Source organism: Neolamprologus brichardi, chromosome 3 (assembly GCF_056152115.1).
Source record: "Neolamprologus brichardi isolate AB-2024 chromosome 3, ASM5615211v1, whole genome shotgun sequence".
Taxonomy (NCBI): Eukaryota; Metazoa; Chordata; class Actinopteri; order Cichliformes; family Cichlidae; genus Neolamprologus; species Neolamprologus brichardi.
The window spans coordinates 54,611,497-54,632,902 of record NC_142106.1 but is presented as its reverse complement, the minus strand read 5'-3'; the positions used below and the strand labels follow the sequence as shown (position 1 = coordinate 54,632,902).

General features: G+C 41.0%; 3 protein-coding genes across 3 annotated transcripts in view; all 3 read left to right on the top strand.

Moving 5' to 3' along the window:
- LOC148105865 (protein NLRC3-like) overlaps positions 1–21,406 on the top strand; it is a 232,103-nt gene that overhangs the window by 136,440 nt on the left and 74,257 nt on the right. The window lies entirely within an intron of this gene.
- The window catches only part of LOC148105867 (NACHT, LRR and PYD domains-containing protein 12-like), a 79,740-nt gene that overhangs the window by 35,637 nt on the left and 22,697 nt on the right, over positions 1–21,406 (top strand). The gene's annotated exons all lie outside the window — the stretch shown is intronic.
- On the top strand, positions 11,724–19,903 carry LOC148105868 (protein NLRC3-like). The gene is made up of 5 exons (XM_087830834.1): positions 11,724–11,804; positions 13,996–14,093; positions 14,206–14,319; positions 17,879–17,955; positions 18,072–19,903. The coding sequence occupies exons 1-5, from the start codon at positions 11,724–11,726 to the stop codon at positions 19,901–19,903; spliced, it is 2,202 nt and encodes a 733-aa protein (XP_087686960.1).

Sequence of the window (21,406 nt, the reverse complement as noted above, 5' to 3'; positions counted from 1 at the left end):
ACTCAGGTGTTTTAAGTTCATTCGAACCTCTAAGAGGTCTGTGGGTCTCTTGTAAAAGGACAACATCTGCCTGTAGTTTTTTGAGTTGGTTAAATATTTTTAACCTCTTTTCTCTGGAGCCAGCTCCATTTACATTCCATGCACATTCCGTGTGCATCCACCCTTTTCTTACCGGCGTCGTGAATTGTTTGTCAACATCTACTCATCCTAACGTTGGTCCAGTCTTTGTCTCAGTGTCAAGTCAGTCAACACTTTAGTCCACATGGTCAGTCCAGTCACAGTCCAGTCACACACATCATGCACACGCATTCACACTAGATCTTGCTGATAGTGGAGCCTCACGCGCAAAGGATCAGATTCTCCACCCTCATCAATATGAGCTCATTTATTTGTTTTTTCTTTTGTTTTTAGAAAAAGACTTCTTTATGATCTTGGACTGAATTGACTCGCTGCAATCCTTTTAGACAGGAACTCGCAGGTTCCCACAGGTGACCTTTTCCTCAGCCCATTGTAATCTGGAAAAGCTCACCTTATATTTGCTCTCACAAAAATGTTTTACAGCGCTGTTAATTCAATCTTGCAGGCCTGCTTAGAACAAAAAAGGAGAAAAAGAGAGCTGATTATTAGCTCATCAGAGCACAAAACATCATCACCAAAGGGGGCGACACCTGACAGTTTTCTCTAAGTGCACTGTTACAAAAATAATGAGCCCCTACTCGACATGTCCATGTTTAGTAAAACTCCCTCTATTGAAATAAGAAAACAAGCCAAACCTAACTGACAGAATTAACCCATCACTAAAACAACAACCCCAAAAATCTTCATCACAGAAAAGTTTTGCTTACTAATCTAACAATATGTTGTGGGAATTAGAACTTTCCGGGCCATAAAGCTTTTGCCCGACTCTTGGCTTAACTAATACTTACATAGTCTGAAATCAGACTTAAAATGACTCCCTCTGTTCATTTTGCCCACATCATATTTCAGTGGTTGGCCTCAGGTTCTTCAGCTTCCTGACAGTCTGAAGTCAACTGACAGAGTTTCACCTGCTAAATACACAGAAAATCTTGTTAAAAGCCGCACAGTTTGCCCAACAGTAATATTCCCATTAAGCCCTTTCTAAACACTTTATAACAATGTGTCATCACTAAATTATAAACTTCTTCTCCAAATCTGCACGACTGCACTTAGTCACAGACTTTATTTAATTGTCCTGCGGCTGCTATCATATATTTTACTAAACAATTCTTCTCACACAGTCACAGATATATTTCTCTCAATGCAAACTTCACTCATGTCTCAGACAGGAAACTTGACTTTTTCTTTTTCCACTCGTTCAACTAATTTGCATATTGAGTCACATCTCGAGAAGTTGCCCTGACAACAGAAATGCATATTCAAAACATTGCCGCATAATTCAATTATTATCATTTTATTTTTATTTCTACAGTCGTCACTTCTTTTGCTCAATCAGCTGGAAACCACTTCTAATTCACTATTTTAAACCTGCTTTAAGCTTCTAATCACTGGTTGGTCCTCCCAGTCTCTTTTTCCTTTTCACAAAAGTCACTCTATTGTCCTGCAACTTCCTGAGTTATTCCTCAGCTTCAGCCTTTAAGTGTGTTAAATCTACACCATTTAGCATTTATGTCATGTATTCACATTCATGAATGTAAGCATGTCTTCGTTGCGTGTATGTTGTGTATTCATATTAATATTGAGTGTAAGCTGGTCTTCGTTGCCTCGATGTGTTTTTATAATCAGATTTAATTCCTGCATCTTTGCGCTGAACTGTGGATTCAAACTGTCTCACTTCTGATTCTCTCCAAAAATAATTTCACATGTGACAATTTCTACATGTGTGTTTTCTGTTTCTATTCATTTATGTATTATTAGTTTATTTATTTCTTTATCTCTCTCTTTCTTCTTTTTTTCTTTACCTTTCTGTTGCGATGCTCTGGATGTTTCTAAACCCACAAATTCATCCTCATTGTTCAACCCAATTTTCCTATGCTGTCACTTTAACACGTCCAGCCTTCACCTCTCACCGGTCCTCGTCCCCTCTTCTCTCAACTTCCTGTGTGGCCTCCCAAATCAAACACAGGCCCAAATCAGCTGTTTCTTCTTCTCTCTTCATTCTCTCTTCCTCTTCTCAGTCTTTTCTTGGCGCTTAACTCCCAGCATGGCAAATATGAACTCAGACAGTCCCATCCAGTGGTTTCACACAGTCATGTCACTGGTACACTTTCCAGCTTGTAATTCAGAGCGCATGTTTCCATCAACATACATGCTGCTGGACCCTTCAGTGTTTTAGGTCAGTTGTCTTTTTTGCCTGCTGTTAATTCTTCAAGTCCACGGTGTTGTTCTGTCTGTCTTCTCTCTTCATCAGGAGATTAACTGCCCTTTAATGTACTTCTCAGGTTAAGGACAGGATGAGAGGTGAAGCTGTAAAATGTCTCCTGTTCGCCTCATATCAGATCCCACCTTCAGCCAAATTTGTCCTCTCAGCCGCAAAAGAATCCGGGTCACTGGCACCAATTATTAAATTCCGTTCTTTTGAATTCTTTTGGCGACAGAGAAAGACTTCCGACTCAGAGTGGTCAAAGCTCAAAAAATGATCTTTATTTTTACATTTCCGGAAACGGAGAACTGCAGACACGAGCACGTACCCCAGTTCTAAAAGCATTGCCAGGCAAAATACGTATACATAGTTCTGCTATAGGTCACACACAGAGGCATTGAAGACAAATATCTCTGTTTAAATAGCAAGTTTAACTAGGCAAGAATTTCAGTAATAAATGCTGGTGTGATTTATTTTTAGATTTTGGTGTGTAATGTGAGAATTGATTGGATGATTTAATTGTTTTTCCTTGATTTTGAGGTCGTATACGCATTTAACAGGGTGCGGTCTACTTCCTCTTTCTGATTCTAAACAGCATGTTTGATGAAAATAGTTCATCACAAGCATGTTTTGAGTGATTCTAAGTGTGTGAATGTTGTGGTTGTGATTCTGTGTAATTTGTACAAAATAATAAATAAGTAATAATAACACTACTGGGGTGAAGATTGTGTGTTCATAGCAGAGTGCGTGAAAAGAGGAAGTCTGAGAGAAGAGATTGTGTGTGTGTCTGGAAGGAAGTGAACAACTTTGCATGCCCATAAAAGGAACTGGCTGATGTGTGGGAAAAAAATATTAAATAAGTGTTTTAGTGTGTTAATACAGGTGCCCATGGACTTACTCAACCTCAAAACATGAGTACAGCGGCAAAATGATAGATTAACAGAATTGGGACGACAAACAGGCCAGAATTTGGCTTAAAATTTGACAGCTTCACCTCTCATTCTGTCCTCATCCTGAGAAGAAGCTTAAAGGACAGTCAATCTCCTGATGAAGACAGAAGACAGACAGAACAACATCATGGACTTGAAGAGTTAACAGCAGGCAAAAGACAGTGCAACTGACCTAAAGCACTGAAGGGTCAAGCAGCAGCATGTATGAACACCACTGATGGAACATGAGCTTTGAATTAAAAGCTGGTAACTTAACTAGTGACATGACTGTTTGAAGGCACTGGACGTGATATTTGCCATGCTGGGAGTTAACCAACAAGAAAAGACTGAAAAGAGATGAAGAGAGAAGAAACGAAGAAGAAGAAACAGCTGAGTTGGGCCTGTGTTTGCTGGAGATTTGGAGGCCACACAGGAAATTGTGAGAAGAGGGACAAGCACCAGTGAGAGGTCAAGCTGGACGAGTTCAAGTGAGAGTGTATGAGGAATTGGATTGAAAATGGAGGCTGAACCGGTGGAGGTTTAGAAATGTCCAGAGCATCATAACAGAAAGGTTTTTGTTTTTTTTAAAAAAAAGGGGAAAGAGAGAAAGACATACATAAACTAATAATTACATGAATGAATAGAAAACACACATACACAAATTGTTACATGTGAAATTATTTTTGGAGAGAATCAGAAGTGAGACAGTTTGAATCCACAGTTCAGCGCAAAGATACTTGAATTAAACCTGATTATAAAAACACATCAAGGCAACGAAGACCAGCTTACACTCAATATTAATATGAATACAAATATATAGACACAACGGAGACACGCTTACATTCATGAATGTGAATACATGACATAAATTGGTGTTTCTGGCCAGAGAGAGAGAAGTGTGTTGTTTAAGCAGTGATGATAATAATGAAAATGTCTTAGTTTTGTCACTTTTAGGTGCAAAGCAGACCTGGATCAATTTTCCAGATGCAGCAGTCGGAAGCAAGTTATAGGTTAACATCACTGGAAACGTTCAGGCCAAGTTTCTGGTTGAATTGTTTACAGTGTCATGTGTCACTAAACCTGACAAGTGAGCTCTCACTCCTAACTGAAGACGAGGAATGCAGCTCCAAAGAGCAATAACACGGCAGTTAAAGAGAGACAGTGGAGAATGCAGGACAAAGCGGAAAGAGAACTGCCTGTTATTGGACTGTTGAAGTGGGAGAGGACAACGGAGTGGGAGCAAGAGTTGAGAACACAGAGGAATGCTGTTATTTAATGTGGGAAATCAAAATTTGGGTTAGCAAACCTGGGAAAAAGAAAACTGACTGCTTAAGTGGGAAAATTGTGAAGGAGTCTGAAACACTGCAAAAAGAAACATATACAAAATCACAAACACAAACAGAAAATGTATTAACCTTACAAAGACAAGAGAGCTCATGAAGATTAGACAGCATCTTCAGCATGTGAGTCTGTTTATCATCTTCTCCAAGTCACTTAGTGTGACAATTAATGATCAAATTATAGCAGAGAAATGTGTAGGAAAGGCAGCTTTGAGAACATGCCCTGGTGGATCTGCAGCTCCACTGCACAGACATCGATTAAACCTGACTAATAACACACATGCAATGAAAATCAGCTTGTTATCTTTCATCAGTGTTAAAATAGTGTGAATTTAACACACTTAAACCCTGAAGCAGAGGAATAACTCAGGAAGTTCCACGACAGTAGAGTGATTCTTGTGAAAAGGAAAAAAGTGATTAAAGCTTAAAGTAGTTTTTAGAATAGTGAATTAGAAGTGCTCCTGTACAGATTGATCAAAACAAGTGATTACTGTAGAAAGAAAATAAAAATAATTCAATAATGTGGTGATGTTTAAATATGCATTGTCACTGCAACTTTTTGAGATATGACTCAGTATGCAAATTATTTGAATGACTGGGGACAGGAAAAGAAAAAGAAGAACTTGAGTTTCCTGTCTGACTGGATGAGTGAAGCTTGCACTGAAAGAGACACTGTGACTGTGGGAGAAGAAAGGCTTGGTAACAGACAGGATAATTAAATAAAGTGGTCAGGTCTGTGACTAAGTGCTGTAGTCCAGATTTGGAAAAGAAATTTAGAATTTAGTGATGATAGATTGTTATAACGTCTTTAGAAAGGGCTTAATCAGAATATCAATGGTGTGCAAAACTGTGCAGCTTTTAACAAGATTTTCTGTGTATTGAGCAGGTGAGACTATGTCAGTAGACTTCAGACTGTCAGGAACCTGAAGAACTTGAGGCAAAACTTTTCTGTGATTGAGATTTTTGGGGTTGTTGTTTTAGTGATGGGTTGATTCTGACAGTTAGGTTTGGGTTGTTTTCTTATTTTAATAGAGGGAGTTTTACTAAACATGGACATGGTTAGAACTGGGCCCTTTAAAATTGTAACAGTGCACTTAAGAGAAAACTGTCAGGTGATGATGTTTTGTGCTTTGATGAGCTAATAATCAGCTCCCTTTTTCTCATTTTTGTTCTAAGCAGGCCTGCAAGATTGAATTAACAGCGCTGTAAAAAATTTCGGGAGAACAAATATAAGGTGAGCTTTTCCAGATTACAATGGGCTGAGGAAAAGCCGACCTGTGGGGACCTGATCAGGTTGTAAGTCCCTGTCTAAAGTTAATGCAGCGAGTCAATCCAGTCCAAGAGCATAAAGAACTCTTTTCCTAAAAAACAAAAAACTAAAGAAAATAAAACAAATGAATGAGCTCACGTTGCTGAGGGTGGAGAATCTGATTATTTGAGCAGGAGCCTCCACTATCAGCAATATCTGGTGTGAATGTGTGTGAATGGACTGTGACTGGACTGACGATGTGGACTAAAGGTTGGACTGACTTGACACTGAGTTAAAGACTGGACCAAGAGTAGGATGAGTAGATGTTGACAAACAATTCACCACGCTGGCAAGAGAAAGGGGATGCTTTGCTTTGCTTTGCTTTGCTTTGCTTTGCTTTGCTTTGCTTTGCTTTGCTTTGTTTTGCTTTTGCAATGCTTTGCTTTTGCCATGAGCAGGAGGAGCGGAAGACTTAATTTTGGGTTGCTGATGTTTGCTTTGAGAAAATAGATTATGGTAGTACATTATATAGTGGGGAAAATACCAAATGCTAAAGGGGAGAAAATGTTGGATGTTACTGATGTTACTATTAACAAAAGCAGGCCACTGTAGAAGTTAATTAAATTTGATAGAGGAAAATAATTACAACCAAAGTAATATTTATGAGTCAAATAGGGGATCACTAGACTTTTCATATAAAAATGCAGTTATAGAATAACAAAGACTTGTCCAAGTGACCAAGGTTTTTTCCCTTTTAAACAGTAAATTTTTAAAAGAGCTGGTACTAGAGGGAAACAGGAGCAAAGTAACAAAAGCATATATATTTTGGGTAAGTCTGATAAAGTAAAATAAAATGTACCATTACATTAAGAGGAGCAGGAAACAAAAGGGAGACCAGTCCTGACGGTGGATTGCACTAGGACTGAGGACCTGATTGAGCGTGTCACCGGCTTCAGTGACAGTAACCTCTGGCTGGACTGGGTGGCTCAAAATGCTAAAGAACAACATGTATCTGATTGTGTTGCCTGTGCTTCAGCTAGACCACGTTTGTTCACGGAGCCCGCACCACTGTATCTAGAGGACAAGTGCGGCTATGACTGCATGTTGCGGTTGACTAGAGAAGCGGTGAGGACTGGCAACTGGACTATCTTGTCCACCTTATTTCCCCTAATTCACAAGCAAACGCAAGTAGGACCATTCATGCCCAAACGAAACAACTACACATGCTTTAAATTCTCAACGGATACGGTAAAGTACAAGTTGGGAGAGATTGACCCAAGTTGGTGCTCTGTCACACTCACGGGGAGAACCACAAACAATGTAAGCCAAACGAACACTTTAATTGGAACATGGGCAAGAAGTGGGCTCTATTATTATTGTGGACGTAACACCCTTTTGGTTCGTGCCCATATGGGAAGTGAAGGGACGTGTGCAATGATGCGACTCGGAGCTCCACTCATGCTAATCGGAAACAAAGTAAAAGCCATACCACAACGCAACACACGCACATTGGCGGCCAGACGTAAGAGACACACTTTGGCAAAGAGAAGGACACAGGGGATACATGCTTATGACCCTAGAATGAACTCGCCTACCTGGATTGACTCAATAGGAGGGCCCAGGGGAGTTCCAGATGAGTATAAACTAGTGGACCAAATAGCTTCAGGATTTGAAAGTATGTTCATATGGATAACTCCAAATAAGAATGTTGATCGCATAAACTATGTCCATTATAATGTGCTGAGACTCTCTAACCTGACCAGAGATGCCATGGAGGGGTTCGCAGAACAGTTGGGTCCGACCTCGCTGATGGGAGTGCAAAATCGAATGGCCCTAGACATGTTGTTGGCGGAGAAAGGGGGCGTGTGTGCCATGTTTGGAGACATGTGTTGTACCTTCATTCCCAACAACACTGCTCCAGATGGCTCAGTATCCCGAGCTCTGGAGGGGCTGAAAACTCTGTCTAAAACCATGCATGAACATTCGGGAATTGACAATCCACTGGACAGCTGGATGACCTCAGTGTTTGGGAAATGGAAGGAGTTTTTCATGTCTGCAATGTTTTCTACTGCCGCTTTTTAGGGATACTGGTCACCTGCGGTTGTTGTCTCATTCCTTGCGCCAGAGGACTGCTGGAAAAGGTAATAACGAGGGCAGTGGACCCCGGAACGGTGGTTCCGGTGGCCATGATGCCATTGATGGACTTAGAAGCGGCCGAATGGGCTGAGGAGTGACACAACACGAAGTGTGGTGACCTTTCTTTTTGAAAGGTCAAGAGAGGGAATGTGGGAATAAAGAAAATACTTTACTGCTACAATATAGCCTTCATCATTAACATTGCATTAAAATGTTTATTAAAGCTACTGGCATTAGACTAAAACTTTTATTAAAGGTGCAGCTATAATCATTGTATACACACATTGCATATTGTGCTCAAGTGTTGATGCTCAGTCTATTCAAGGTCTTAAGCTTCGTTGGGCGCGATGTCCTGATGATCTATTGTGTAAGTGACTTGGAGCAGCAGAAGGTTAAACCGCATACACGCTTACAAACACAAATGATTTAAACATAGGCCAGGCCGAGGACCTGGAATTCATTTAGCTTCTAACTGCATTTGAGCTTGCCTAGTAACAAGTGACAGAAGAAGAATCAAGAAATTGTAAGTCCCCAGGAATCATCTGGAAGGTGAAACAAATTGCCATGTATGGAAGAATGTGACAGAAAGAGGATCGTCTCTGTCTGTTTTTATGCTGATATGGTGATAGCGTATATCTGACCCTGGGTGTGTTTAATAAAATTAAAAGTGTTGCTCACACACATAAAGAACATTGAGATTAAGTAAATTAAGATTAAGTAAAGATTAAGTAAAGTTAATATAAAGGATAGAGCCCAGAACATGATATTTTGAACCAACTTTGAATAATTAAGGGAACAATAGATGAAAACAGTAGATTATTGAGGTGTAGCAGAGAGAGGCGTTTTGTTTTCTATCCTTTACAGGAGAAGATTTCAGGACCACAGCGACTACAGGGGTGGCGAGAATCCTGGAAGCCCGAGACCAAACGGAACCAACCAGAGAAAGGGGAACCCAAAAAGAAGCACAGAGCACAGAGAACCATTGTTCCAGAAAATGTGTTGTTTAGGAGATTAAAAGCTCGTTAGACACAGGTTAAATGTGAGCATAAAAGTAATGAAGAGTAATGAGAGGGACGTTAGGAATAGTTGCAGGATTTCTATGTTATGTAAATTGCCCAAACACAGTGTTCAGGCCGGATATGCGCTTCCTGTTAAAGGGGACGAAGAAACCAGGACTAAGTTTTAAAGATGAAACTCTATAGAGGATGTTTCCAAAGATTGACAAAATAATCTAGGACCTTTTACCAGAAAAGCTAATTGTATCTGTTTGGAGTTTACAGTGAGCACTGAGGGAAGTCAGAAGTGGGTTTAAATTGGGATTCTGGGTAAAAAAAGGGGGTGTAGGAAGTAGATTTAGGACATTTCACATTTCACAGGTGCTGTCTTAGAGCTTGATTTATTTGTTGTGGATAGAAGTAATTATGACGGAATAATAAGGAAACATTGAAAACATACATCCCGTTGAGGGGCAGATAGGGTTGGGCAATTGAAAGGTTTCATTTTATTTAGCATAATCTCTTTTGTTATATTTTAGCCTTTTAACATGCAAGTAAACTTAATGGGATAAATTAGGAATGTTTCTTAGGAAACACGAAAAGGGGGAGAACTGTCATGTAATTAATATATACTTAGTGCTAATTTTCTGATTATATTGTTTTATGTACTTTAATAATGAAGGTTTGTAAAGCAAGGCCACATTTGACTCACAAACTAAGTGCTCAGCCAGACTGAAAAACAGGAAGTTAGTGTAGAAATATACAAGCACATTAATAAATTCAATTCAATTCAATTCAATTCAATTTTATTTATATAGCGCCAAATATATAAATATACAAATATATATAAATATAAATATATAAATATGGGAAGCCAGAAAGAAAAAGAGGAACTTGTACCATATAAGGAGTTGTTGAAACTGTATGATGTGAAAAGTACCAAAATAACACCTATATGAGACACATTTTTAGATTCTAATGTTATAGATCCTGCAACTACCGAGACCTCTTCCCTCTGACCCCTCCCCAAACCCTCAAACCCTCCTACCCACCTCGACATACAAACTCTGTGTGGCTTCACGTGTTCTGTTGATGTTTACATGATCAAAATAACTTGAACACAAACACAAACAAACAAAGAGGAAGACCGCACCGGAAGGAAAGAACTACAAGTCCCAGCATCCTCTGTGTTTAGGGAGGAGCAGTGAAAGTGAAAGTATTGAGCCTCCATTCAGAGCAGCAGGAGGAGGAAGGTGTAGCTGAGGCAGGTGAGTGTTAACATGAATATGTTTCTTCTTATGACATAAAATAATTCCACGCTGTTCGTGTCTGTGGGTGAAATGTGAGGCCGGTCGGCTCCTCTGAGCGCTGGTTTCCTGTAAGTAAAGAGGAAGTGAGTTTAGCTGAGCCTCCGTTTAGTGTGAGAGAGCAGGAGGAGAGTGAGAGCTGTGCTGAGGCAGGGTGAGTGTTAACACCGCTCTGACATTACTGTGTCTCTGTGGCGGGAACAACAGGCTCCGTCAGTGGAGGCAAAAATAATCAGACTTTGGATTTTCAAAGGAAACAACTTTATGTCGGAAGTTCCCGCACGCTCATTGGATAACGATGTGTCAATCTCGAGCTATTAGCCAATGAGTGTGCGGATTCACAGAAATACCCGCCTTTATCACGGGACTTTAAAAACTACAATGACTACAGAAACTCCGTGAGTGGAGTTCAGGGTGACATGACTAAAGCAAATCTTTCAAATAATCCCACCATCAACGGGATGTTGTCTCCTTTACTTTCTTTAAGTTAAACTTAAAGAAATCCAGACGCTTTTCTTGGACTGTTGGTTTCAGTGTTTAGTCTCATTCACACACTCCCTCAGACTCTTCACACACACTGATTTGCTGACATAAACACACTCCTGTGTGCTTTCTTGGCTTCACACACAGACTGAGGACCATCTACAGACTGTGAGCTCCGTCTTCTTTGTCTTTGGAGCCGAACTCTGACAAAGTTAGGAACAAAACTTTCTCCAGCATGTGAACTTTCCTCCTAGACTCAGTCTGAGCAGTCAGACCACATATTTCTAAAGCAGCACATGAAGGTGTGGCTCACACACACACAGGTGAAGGAAACAGCTGCAGTATTAAAAACTGCTTCACTGTCTACAAATATATGAACTGAATGTTTCTTTCAGGCTGTAAAAACCTTATTTATCCTCCATTACAGTCCTGCATTCAGAGTATTACTTCTGTTATATTAGTACATGTATTTTATTCTGATGAACACATGAAACTCTGAGCTGGATTGAATCCATTGAATCAGAGTCCAGGACTCAGACTAAACACACTAAATGTGTCCTGAGCTCGGCCGCTGTTCCACAGTAACTGCTGTCAGAGTCACTGTTACTGGGTTAGCTTAGCTAGCAGAGCAGCTAGCAGTTAGAGTATGAACTCTGTAAGCAGTCAGCTCGGTCCTGGACATTGTTACTGACATAAAGCTGCTCTCTGCAGCCATGTTTGACCTGCTGCTTTGTAGGACTACAGTAATGGAGGATTTGGAGGCTGAACTCGGCTCTGTGACATTTTTTGTAGTGAACTGATGAAAGCTGCATCTCAGATGGATGTTAGTCCAACACGTCAGACACGACCTCTGCAGCTCTCAGTTGATGTGCACATGAATGATTTGTGTTTCCTCTGCAGGTGAAGGTAGAAAGTGTGTGTGAGCTGATGTGAATTGAGCAGCATGGATCAGTGTGAGGACAGAGAGGAGGGAGTCCGTCCCTCTAAAAGCACTCTGTGTGGGGAACATGAGAGCCAGACCAAAGCTCAGAGGTGAGATGACCATCTCTAACTGTCCATGACTCTTCTCCATGTCACAGCTCAGCACTCACATCACTGATCCATCATTATTCACAGGAACCAGCCTGGACCTGAACCTGATTCAGACTCTGATTCAGATTCCAGCTCTGTGTCCTTCAAGAGTTGCCGGTCTTCCCCCATTGATTTTAAAGTCTCTGCTGCAGAGAGGTGAGCTGTTAGTAACAAGAACTCTCTGATTTAATTGATTTTGATGTTTCCTGGTTTCTAAAATGCATCTCTGTAGCAGAGCAGTGTCTCCAAGGACATACAGGCTCAGCTGTAACTGTCAGTTTAAATGGTTTTAAGACACATTTGGACACAATTGGCTGTTTTTAACTATTTATTTTAATCAGAGGTGTAAATTTAGACCTCACCCATCTGGATCCTAAACTATGATAGAAACAGCTGCTAGCAGTGGGTAGTTTGACTTTGATACGCTGCTCTAGAAAGCAAACAAAGGTTTGTGCAGCTCCACTTCAGAAAAGTGTTCAGAGAGCAGCTGCTGTATTAGACAAAGGCTCGTTGTGTGAGCCCAGATGTGTGTAACAGCTGGATGAAGGAGAACCATCACAGTCACGTCTCCATCCCGCCTTTATTAATGAACTTCCTGTTGCTTGCAGATGACAGGAACACAAAGTGTTTGTGCCACGTGATGCTGCAGGATTTGTTAACATGTCCATGATGGTAACATCTCCTCGTCTAACTGCAAACACATGAGCGCTCCTAACGGCAGCTATCACAGCCACACAGGCAGACTGTGTCTCACTGTTGCATTCAGGGACATTTGTTTTCCTGTAAAAAGCTGAACTCTAATCTAAGAGGACTGTTACTGACAGGAAACAGCTGCATTATCTGCAGTCTGTGTGATCACAGCTGCTTCAATCACTTTATCAGAGAATTGATCATTGAATAAAACATGTTTGTGTCTGCAGAGGTCAGAGGTCACAGTCTGCAGGATCCAGCTGTCCGTCGGTGAGGAGTGATTGGTCCAAAGATAAACCTCCAGACTTCAGTGGTGAACCTGGACAAACAAGGTCAGAGACCTGTGATGACTCCTTTACATGTTTGTGTTTTCCTGGATAAATATGACCAAAGATTCATTAAAAAGATAAAAATATTAGACTTTGTCCTGTAGCGCTGTGTGGCAGGCAGGATTGGACCCAAACACAACAGGATGAAGTCAAAGAGGCAGCTTTATTTCAGCTGTGAAAATGCAAACACCAGAAATAAGAAAACATAACTGTAGGTTTGCAGTGAATGAAGCCTCAGCTCGACGCTCCACTTTGTCCCTCTTTTCCTTCTCCAAACAGCCACATCAGGAGTCTTTGATGGAGTTTTAAAATATTTCATTAAAAATGTCCAAAGATGGGTTCAGGATACCTGAATCCACAATTATTAAAGCTAAAATAGTTCACAGTGTTTGGACTTTGTTAGGTGACGAGAGAACATCAAAGTGTTTTTATCTTTAAACAGTATTTTTATCACTTCAGTTGCTCTCACAGCCCTGTTTGTTATTTTACCAGAGCTCTTATGTTTCACTCAGTGCTCCCACCAAACACCTTGGAGGACACATTAGTGTGATTTAGATTTCATTGGTGCAAACACCAGTCACACAAGCTAACCCATGGAGGCAGCAGCAGGCTTTGTGTTTGGTAAAGTCTGTTGGCTTAAACTAAGAGAGTTTAGTTTGTTAGCACAAAGAGCTGTCAGCTAAAGACCCGAATGCACTTTGAATACAGATGAACTGAGAAAAACACTTTAAATACAGCGAACAGTCAAACTGACAACATCTTTTTCTGCTGATCATCCACAGCAGTACATTTAGCATTCATGCTAGCAGCAGGCTATGACTGTCCACTGAGCATCAACACAGGTAGGAGTGAGCAGTGATGAAGCAGGACTGTGGGCAAGTTTGAGCTACAATCCTATTGGCTTCTCAGTTTCTCCAAAGAAAAGGGGAAAAATTCTTGGTGTTGTGAAGATGTGAGTTGGTCTTGTTGTCGTGGGGCTGGAAGGATGCTGGTAGTGAGAGGCTTTTCATACAGTGTTCAGTAACAGAATGAGAAGAAAGCCACTGCACATGAAACAAGGTGCTCGTAGTGTTTGTTTACTGTGTTTGTGCCACAATGTCAGATCAGTTGTAGATTCACATGCAGACTTGTCCAGTGAAACCAATGCAAGACTGCAGTACAGAGCAAAGACTAAGCAAGAGTGTTATTGTAAACTTTAACAAAAGACTGTTATGTGACAAAGAGTAAGTACATTATTTTTATGAGTTTCAGTTTGTTCATCATGTCTTTAATTTAATATTTCCAGTTTTCCCTTCCTATCTCATGAAGCTGTTACATTTATTGTTTTTCTTTTAGGATCAATAAGAGGCCAGAATCTCCTGGACCTGAACCCAGCTGTGTTTCCTTAAAGAGCAATGAGTCGAAGGATATTGGTGTTCACTTTAAAGGATGTTCTTCTGCTGCTGAGAGGTAATGTGTGTCTAGATGTTGTTCCTGACTCTGTGTTTTTGAATAAATCCTCGTGTTTAATATCAGCTCAGCTCTTTTTCACACACATTTCTATGTTGGTATGTGAAGCGGTGTGTGTTGGAGTGTTTCCACAAACACAGCAGTCAGAGTGGAAAGAGTGGATGTTGTAGGAGGTGTGTGTGTAGTGAAGAGGCTGAGTGTCTGTAGGACTCCAGCTGCTCCAGCTGGTGTCTCCTTTGTGCTTTGCTTCAAACACAGTGTAGGGAGGAGCTTCCACTCAGGTGTTTCAGGTGTTGCTGGATGGAGGAGGACAAATAGTTTTTCCCTTCAGTGACACTTCAGCAGCTCAATGTTCTGGGGAGATGTTTGTCTTTATGAAGGTTTATGGATTATTGTTCTTACTTTGGTTAAACTGAGCAATACATTTTCCATCTAACATTTAAAGTAAATTTCCAGGTGAAAAAAAAGATCTGCAGCTGAAGCCGCTGTGATGTTTCACAGTCTGAAAGTAACAAATTCAACCAGAGTTCAAACAAAGGCTTAATATACGTGTGTATTTGATATAATGCCAACAAGTACAAGTAGGTGATATTACAGGTCTTAATCACAGAGGTCTGATAAGTCTGGTGACTTTCACAGTCAGCAATTTTGCTGCCTTTTATTTTATATTGGCCTTTTTAAAGCCCTTCAAATGCTCCCACATTCATACAGAGCTTTTAATAGCAAACTCCTTTACAGTCCTTCTCCTCTCACACACGATCACACGACTGATTTGTCTGCAGCAGTTGTGTTACTGCTAGTATTTTATTATGTGTGTAATCTCCTCATATTGTTCCTATGGTTTAGTTTGACTTCCTTCTGCAAACTCAGCTGCTCTGTTGCTGATACACGTCTCCATGAATATGATTGATCAGATGCTGCCAACACCATGTGTTTCATGTGAACGCTCAACTGAAACCCTGGGTTGACTTATCGAGTTAATAACAAGCTTCACGTGACTGTGAATGCTAAAGTGAATCCAGATAAAGGAAAGAGACCCTGCTAATGTTGGACTCACTTCTTAGTGTAGATCCCAGGAGGAAGTTCAACATAGCAGCCATTCTTTGTGCTAGCTCGACCAAACCTGAGACCACAGTGCAGGATAATGATTATCATCTGTCTCTGTCAAGGACATTTAAAATCCACAAATAACAAAAATAATTATATTTGATCATTAAAAATCTCTTTTCACTTAAAAAAGCATGAGCACACTGGTGGATTACAGAAATATGAAAACTCGTTAACAGTAAAGTTAATTTAGAGGTAAACCAAGAGGCAAACATACTTAAGTAGAAGGACTGATGTTTGTGTTAACCCTCAAATGGGCTGTACAACATTATATAGTGAGACATTTATGATGAACTATGATTAATTAACTGATGTTGAAACTGGAGCTTTACTGACCTCTGAAATTCCTCCTAAAGTGTTATTCAGTGTTGTGACAGTCAGCTGCTTCAGCTGCTGCTGGGATGGGCTGTGGAAAAGAGAACAGAGAAAATCAAAATCAGAAATTTTCTCTGAATTAAAAGCAAGGAAACAACAATATGTTCTACATGGTGAAACTGATGGTTTATGGTGTTTAGTAGGGATGGGTACCGGTGTCCGGTGCCATGACGGCACCGGTTCTGACATAAACGGTAGTAACCAGACCGAAAAGCAGCGCACATTTCGGTGCTTTATTTCGGTGCTTTTTTTTCCTGAGCTGTGACACACTTTGAATTCTAGCCAATCATTTTACGTTTCCGAGGATAGTAGGCGGGTCCAGGTACGTACGTTCTTTTAGAGCAGAGCTGCAGATTAAAAATGCCCAAGGCGAAGAGGTCAAAGTCTGGCTGTACTTCACAGCAAAATATGCAAACGCAGCAGCCTGCAACAAGTGCTTTAAGCTGATACTGTGATACTGTCAAAGGAGGTAACACCTCGAATCCGATGAAACACCTGGCGACGCATAGCGTTTTTTTTAAAAGCCGAAAAATGCGCCGTATTTGATAGCTTGCTGCGAGACCTCACACCTAGCACATCTACTGCGGGTGTGGTGCCTGTTATCGGACCCAGAGTTTGCAACATCCAAAAACACCCAAAAACCCGAAGAGTAGAGTCCTGGCCCCTAGACCTGCCAGTGTAACAGAAATGATGAGGATGATGATGCAGCAGCAGCCGTTCTTCTCTGCGTGAGTAGCTTAATGTTGTTCATGTGTAATTTACGTTGAGTAGGCTAACCACGTTATTACATTAATGCATGTAAGGTGAACTAGCAAACATCATCATAGCTACATGCGGCTGTCTTCTTGTTTGATGGCAGATACTCCCTTCACTCTGGCCAAAAAGGCTATAATGACCAAAGAAAAAGTGGAAAACAGTTAAACATCAGAGGTTTGTGGACAAAGTTTGTGTTTTTTCCATTGTTTAAGCACTGCTTCCAGCCAAGAGTGATACCATATATGCCCCATAGCTGCAGAAAAGGCTAACATTGTTATCTTTTTACAAAAAAACAGCTGAACATGAGAGGTTTTTGGACCAATTTTGTGTTCTCCATTCTTTAAGCACCGGTTCGAGCACCGTTTAAGCACCGGCACCGTTTCAAAAGTACCGGTTTGGCACCGGTATCGGATAAAACCTAAACGATACCCATCCCTAGTGTTTAGGTCTGTTTTTGTGTATTTATGCAGACAAAGTGTAAACTCAGATGAATTATACCATCAAATGTTAAAGGGAAATATCAGGATGAGTGTCTGTGAGCTGAGAAGGACGTGAAGCGAGCAGTTTATCCCAGAGCTGAAGCTGCTCTGTATGCAGAGATGAGCTCAGATTCCTGCTGTGATTGATAAACAGTCACAGAAATGCAGACTTGTAGTTATTACTGCAGTATGATCACAGCAGATACTGATAAACATGTATTATGAGGATGGATGATCAAGTTTCTCACTCTCTCCTTTAAATCTCAGTTTTTTTTCTTCTTCACACTTTATCTGTTAATTTATTAATGAATAACACTGAAAGAGTTTCTGTTATATTTCCCCTTGAACATCACCTTATTAGGGCGCCATCAGAAAATAGCCCCCCTCCAAAGAATGAATAAATGAATGATGATAATAATAAAACGATTAAAAAGCAGAGCTCAGAGTGGTAGAATGGTCAAACATGGATCCACAGGTGGTTCAACTGCATTTGGTGACGTGACTAAAGCAAATCTTTCAAATAATCCCACCATCAACGGGATGTCGTCTCCTTTACTACGGTTACTTTACTTGGTCACCGTGTGAATTTCTTTGAAATGAACCAAATTCTTTTATTTGTTGGTTGTTGCATATTTAACCTCTACAGTGAGAAAAGGAGGAGATGAGGCCTCAACAATGTTGGGTTGTAGCTGTGGTTCAGGTTAGAGTGAGTGTCCATGGAATAAATGTAAGTCAGTGAACTGGAAACATGACTGTGTTCAAACTTTTTTTCCTTTTTATAATGAGTCTAATCAAAGGTGGATAGAAGTATCTCCACTTTGACTTTTCCGTGTCACCATCAGAGCTTCTGCACAGTGTGGAGAAAGATCCATAACCAGAGCTGGACTGCAGACAGCCAGTCAGAGCAGCTGTGTACAAAGTAAGACTGAACATCTGTCTGCTGATGGACTCATTTCTGAAAGCTGGACTTCTTGTGTTGTTCAGACATTGAAGAGTTTTCTTTCTCTTTAGTCTCATTGTTTTTCTTTCTTTCAGCAGATGTTGGTCTGCAGGAGGTTTTAGATGAACATAAGATCAGTCTGAGGAGGAGATGTGAACGTGTGACTGAAGGAAGTGATGAAACAGGAAGTAGAACCCCCCTCAACAGGATCTACACTGAGCTCTACATCACAAAGGGACAGAGTGAAGAGGTTCATACCCAACATGAGGTGAGGCAGCTGGAGACAGCTTCCAAGATGGACCCCCTCCATGAAGCTCCAATCAGGTGCCAGGACATCTTTAAAGCCTTACCTGACCAACAGAGACCCATCAGAGTGGTTCTGACCAACGGCGTGGCTGGTGTTGGAAAAACCTTCTCAGTGCAGAAGTTCACTCTGGACTGGGCAGAGGGCTTGGAGAACCAACATGTAAGTGTGGTGGTTCTGCTTTCATTCAGGGCGCTGAACCTGATCAGAGATGAGCAGTACAGTCTTCTGGAGCTGCTCCATTTTTTCCATCCAACATTACAGAAGGTCACAGCAGAGAAGCTGGCTGTCTCTCAGCTTTTGTTCATCTTTGACGGCCTGGATGAAAGCAGACTTTCATTGGATTTCACCAACAGGAAGCTGCTGTCTGATGTCACACAGAAGTCATCAGTCAACCAGCTGCTGACAAACCTCATCCAGGGGAATCTGCTTCCCTCGGCTCTCGTCTGGATAACTTCCCGACCTGCAGCAGCCAATCAGATTCCTCCTACATGTGTTGACAGGCAAACAGAAGTACGAGGCTTCACTGACGCCGAGAAGGAGGAGTACTTCAGGAGGAGATTCAGTGTTGAAGAGCTGTCCAGCAGAATCATCTCCCACATGAAGACATCCAGGAGCCTCCACATCATGTGTAGTATCCCAGTCTTCTGCTGGATCACTGCTACAGTTCTGGAGCACATCTTGACTACAGAGCAGAGAGGAGAGCTGCCCAAGACCCTGACTGACATGTACTCACACTTCCTGCTGGTTCAGACAAAGAGGAAGAAGAACAAGTACCATGAGGGACATGAGACGAGTCCACAGGAGCTGACGGAGGCTGACAGGGAAGTTCTTCTGAAGCTGGGGAGGCTGGCGTTTGAACATCTGGAGAAAGGAAACATCATGTTCTACCAAGAAGACCTGGAGCAGTGTGGTCTGGATGTGACAGAGGCCTCGGTGTACTCAGGAGTTTGTACAGAGATCTTCAAAAGAGAGTGTGTGATCTTCCAGAAACCAGTCTACTGCTTTGTTCATCTTAGCATTCAGGAGTTTCTGGCTGCTGTCTACATGTTCCACTGTTTCACGAACAGGAAGACAAAGGTGCTGAAGAACTTCCTTAAACCAAAATCTTTAATCAAGATGATTTCCAGTGTTTTTGATAACAAAGATCTCCAATCACTTGATGTATTTCTGAGGAGAGCCACGGAGAAATCCCTCGAGAGTAAAAATGGCCACCTGGACCTGTTTGTTCGCTTCCTTCATGGCCTCTGTCTGGAGTCCAACCAGAGACTCTTAGTAGGTCTGCTGGGTCAGACAGAGAACAGTCCAAGAACCATCCAGAGAGTCATCAACAACCTGAAGGAGATGAACAGTGATGGAATCTCTCCTGACAGAAGCATCAACATCTTCCACTGTCTGATGGAGATGAACCACCTCTCAGTACATCAGGAGATCCAAGAGTTCCTGAAGTCAGACAACAGATCAAAGAAGAAACTCTCTGAGATCCAGTGCTCAGCTCTGGCCTTCATGCTGCAGATGTCAGAGGAGGTTCTGCATGAGTTGGACCTGCTGAAGTACAAAACATCAGAGCGGGGACGATGGAGACTGATTCCAGCTGTGAGGAACTGCAGAAAGGCTCGGTGAGTCCAGATGTGATCATTAACATCATTGATCAGTGTAGGTTAGTAGTTTAATTTTGAAAATAAAATCAGATTGTAACCACAAAGTGTTTGTGTCCGTACGCTGCAACCTTCCACACCATTCCTTTATTGTACAGACTCAGCAGCAGCTCCATGGATCCCAAATCCAAGAGTGGAGAACAGATTTGAAGTGTGTCACATCCATGCAGTCACAGCTGTTTCCACCATTTTTCCACTAGAGATGGACCGATCCGATTTTACGTATCGGTATCGGTCTGATGCTGACGTAAATTACTGGATCAGATATCGGAGAAAAATAAAAAAATGTAATCCGATTCATTAAATATCAAAAAAGCACCTCACAAAACTTGTGACATGCCGTAACTCGGCTCATAAACGAGCACATCGGAGCAGTACGCATCACGCGATAGAGCGGCTGTGTGTATTTGTAGCCTCGCTAGCTATGCGGCATTTCATCTCCAAGAATGTTTTCCCAGAGAAAAGTAAAGCAAATGTGTAAGTTCATCTCTGAATGTTTGTAAAGCATTCCCGCGTTAAGCTTAACAACCGATATATGGAGCGGCTGCCTCTTCTCTCTCCCTCTCCTGCTGCTACTTCAATCATGAAACTGATCAATGATCAGCTGATCGGCTTTTCTGTCGCGAGTCCGTCCCTCTTGTTTGTTTATCGCCGACTTCGCACCACAAAGAGGAAACCAGCAGCTGAATAACAGCAGCATGTTTCACCTTGATGAGCTGTTGTTAGAATTTATTTAATATTACTTTCTACACCAGGATCCTTTTCTACGTAGCTGACGGCTGGTAACTGTGCATTGGCGGATCTAGCAAAGTTTAGCCAGGGGGGCCGATAGGTTATTAACAGGGAAAAGGGGGCACAAAGACATACTTTTCTTTCTTATTCTCATTTAAAATGTCTAGCTTTTAATAAAAAATTATCTCAATCTTACAGCCAAAGTATTAATCTGATGTAAAATGTATGGAAGTCCATTACTGTATATAGTAACTATTAAGTCTAATATACCCTAGTAAGCTATAGTGCTTTTTCCTTTGGGAAGATACAATCTGTGCAGTCTGCAATTCTGTTGAAGAAAGATGTTGAATCTATTTAATTATTCTTGGAAAATAATTTATTTCGGTGCATTTTTTTTCCAACCTGCATCAAATTAAAGTTGATTACGTCAATTAAGCATCATGAGGTGGAGGGTGGGGGGTGATTCCCTATTTTTTTTTGCTGGGAGTTTTAGAACCCTATTAGTTAGGCTTCTTACTTACCAGAATAGGGAGGATGGAGTAGGTTTAAGTTTATTAGATTGATCAGTTTTGCTGACCTATGAAATATTTTGATGTAGTGTATTTTTTGCATACAGGTATAACAAAATAGCTTTAGTGTTTTTTTTTTTTTTGTTTTTTTTTAACTTGAGTATGAACTTAATCAAAAAGCAGCAAGATATTAAAAAAACTGTTTTATTGATTAAAAAACAAACTAT

Coding starts and splice junctions, on each gene's coding strand:
- LOC148105868 (XM_087830834.1), top strand. CDS start 11,724: ATGGATCAGTGTGAGGACAGAGAGGAGGGAGTCCGTCCCTCTAAAAGC. Junction 11,805..13,995: donor AACATGAGAGCCAGACCAAA/GCTCAGAGGTGA, acceptor ATTCACATGCAG/ACTTGTCCAGTGAAACCAAT. Junction 14,094..14,205: donor AGACTGTTATGTGACAAAGA/GTAAGTACATTA, acceptor TTTTTCTTTTAG/GATCAATAAGAGGCCAGAAT.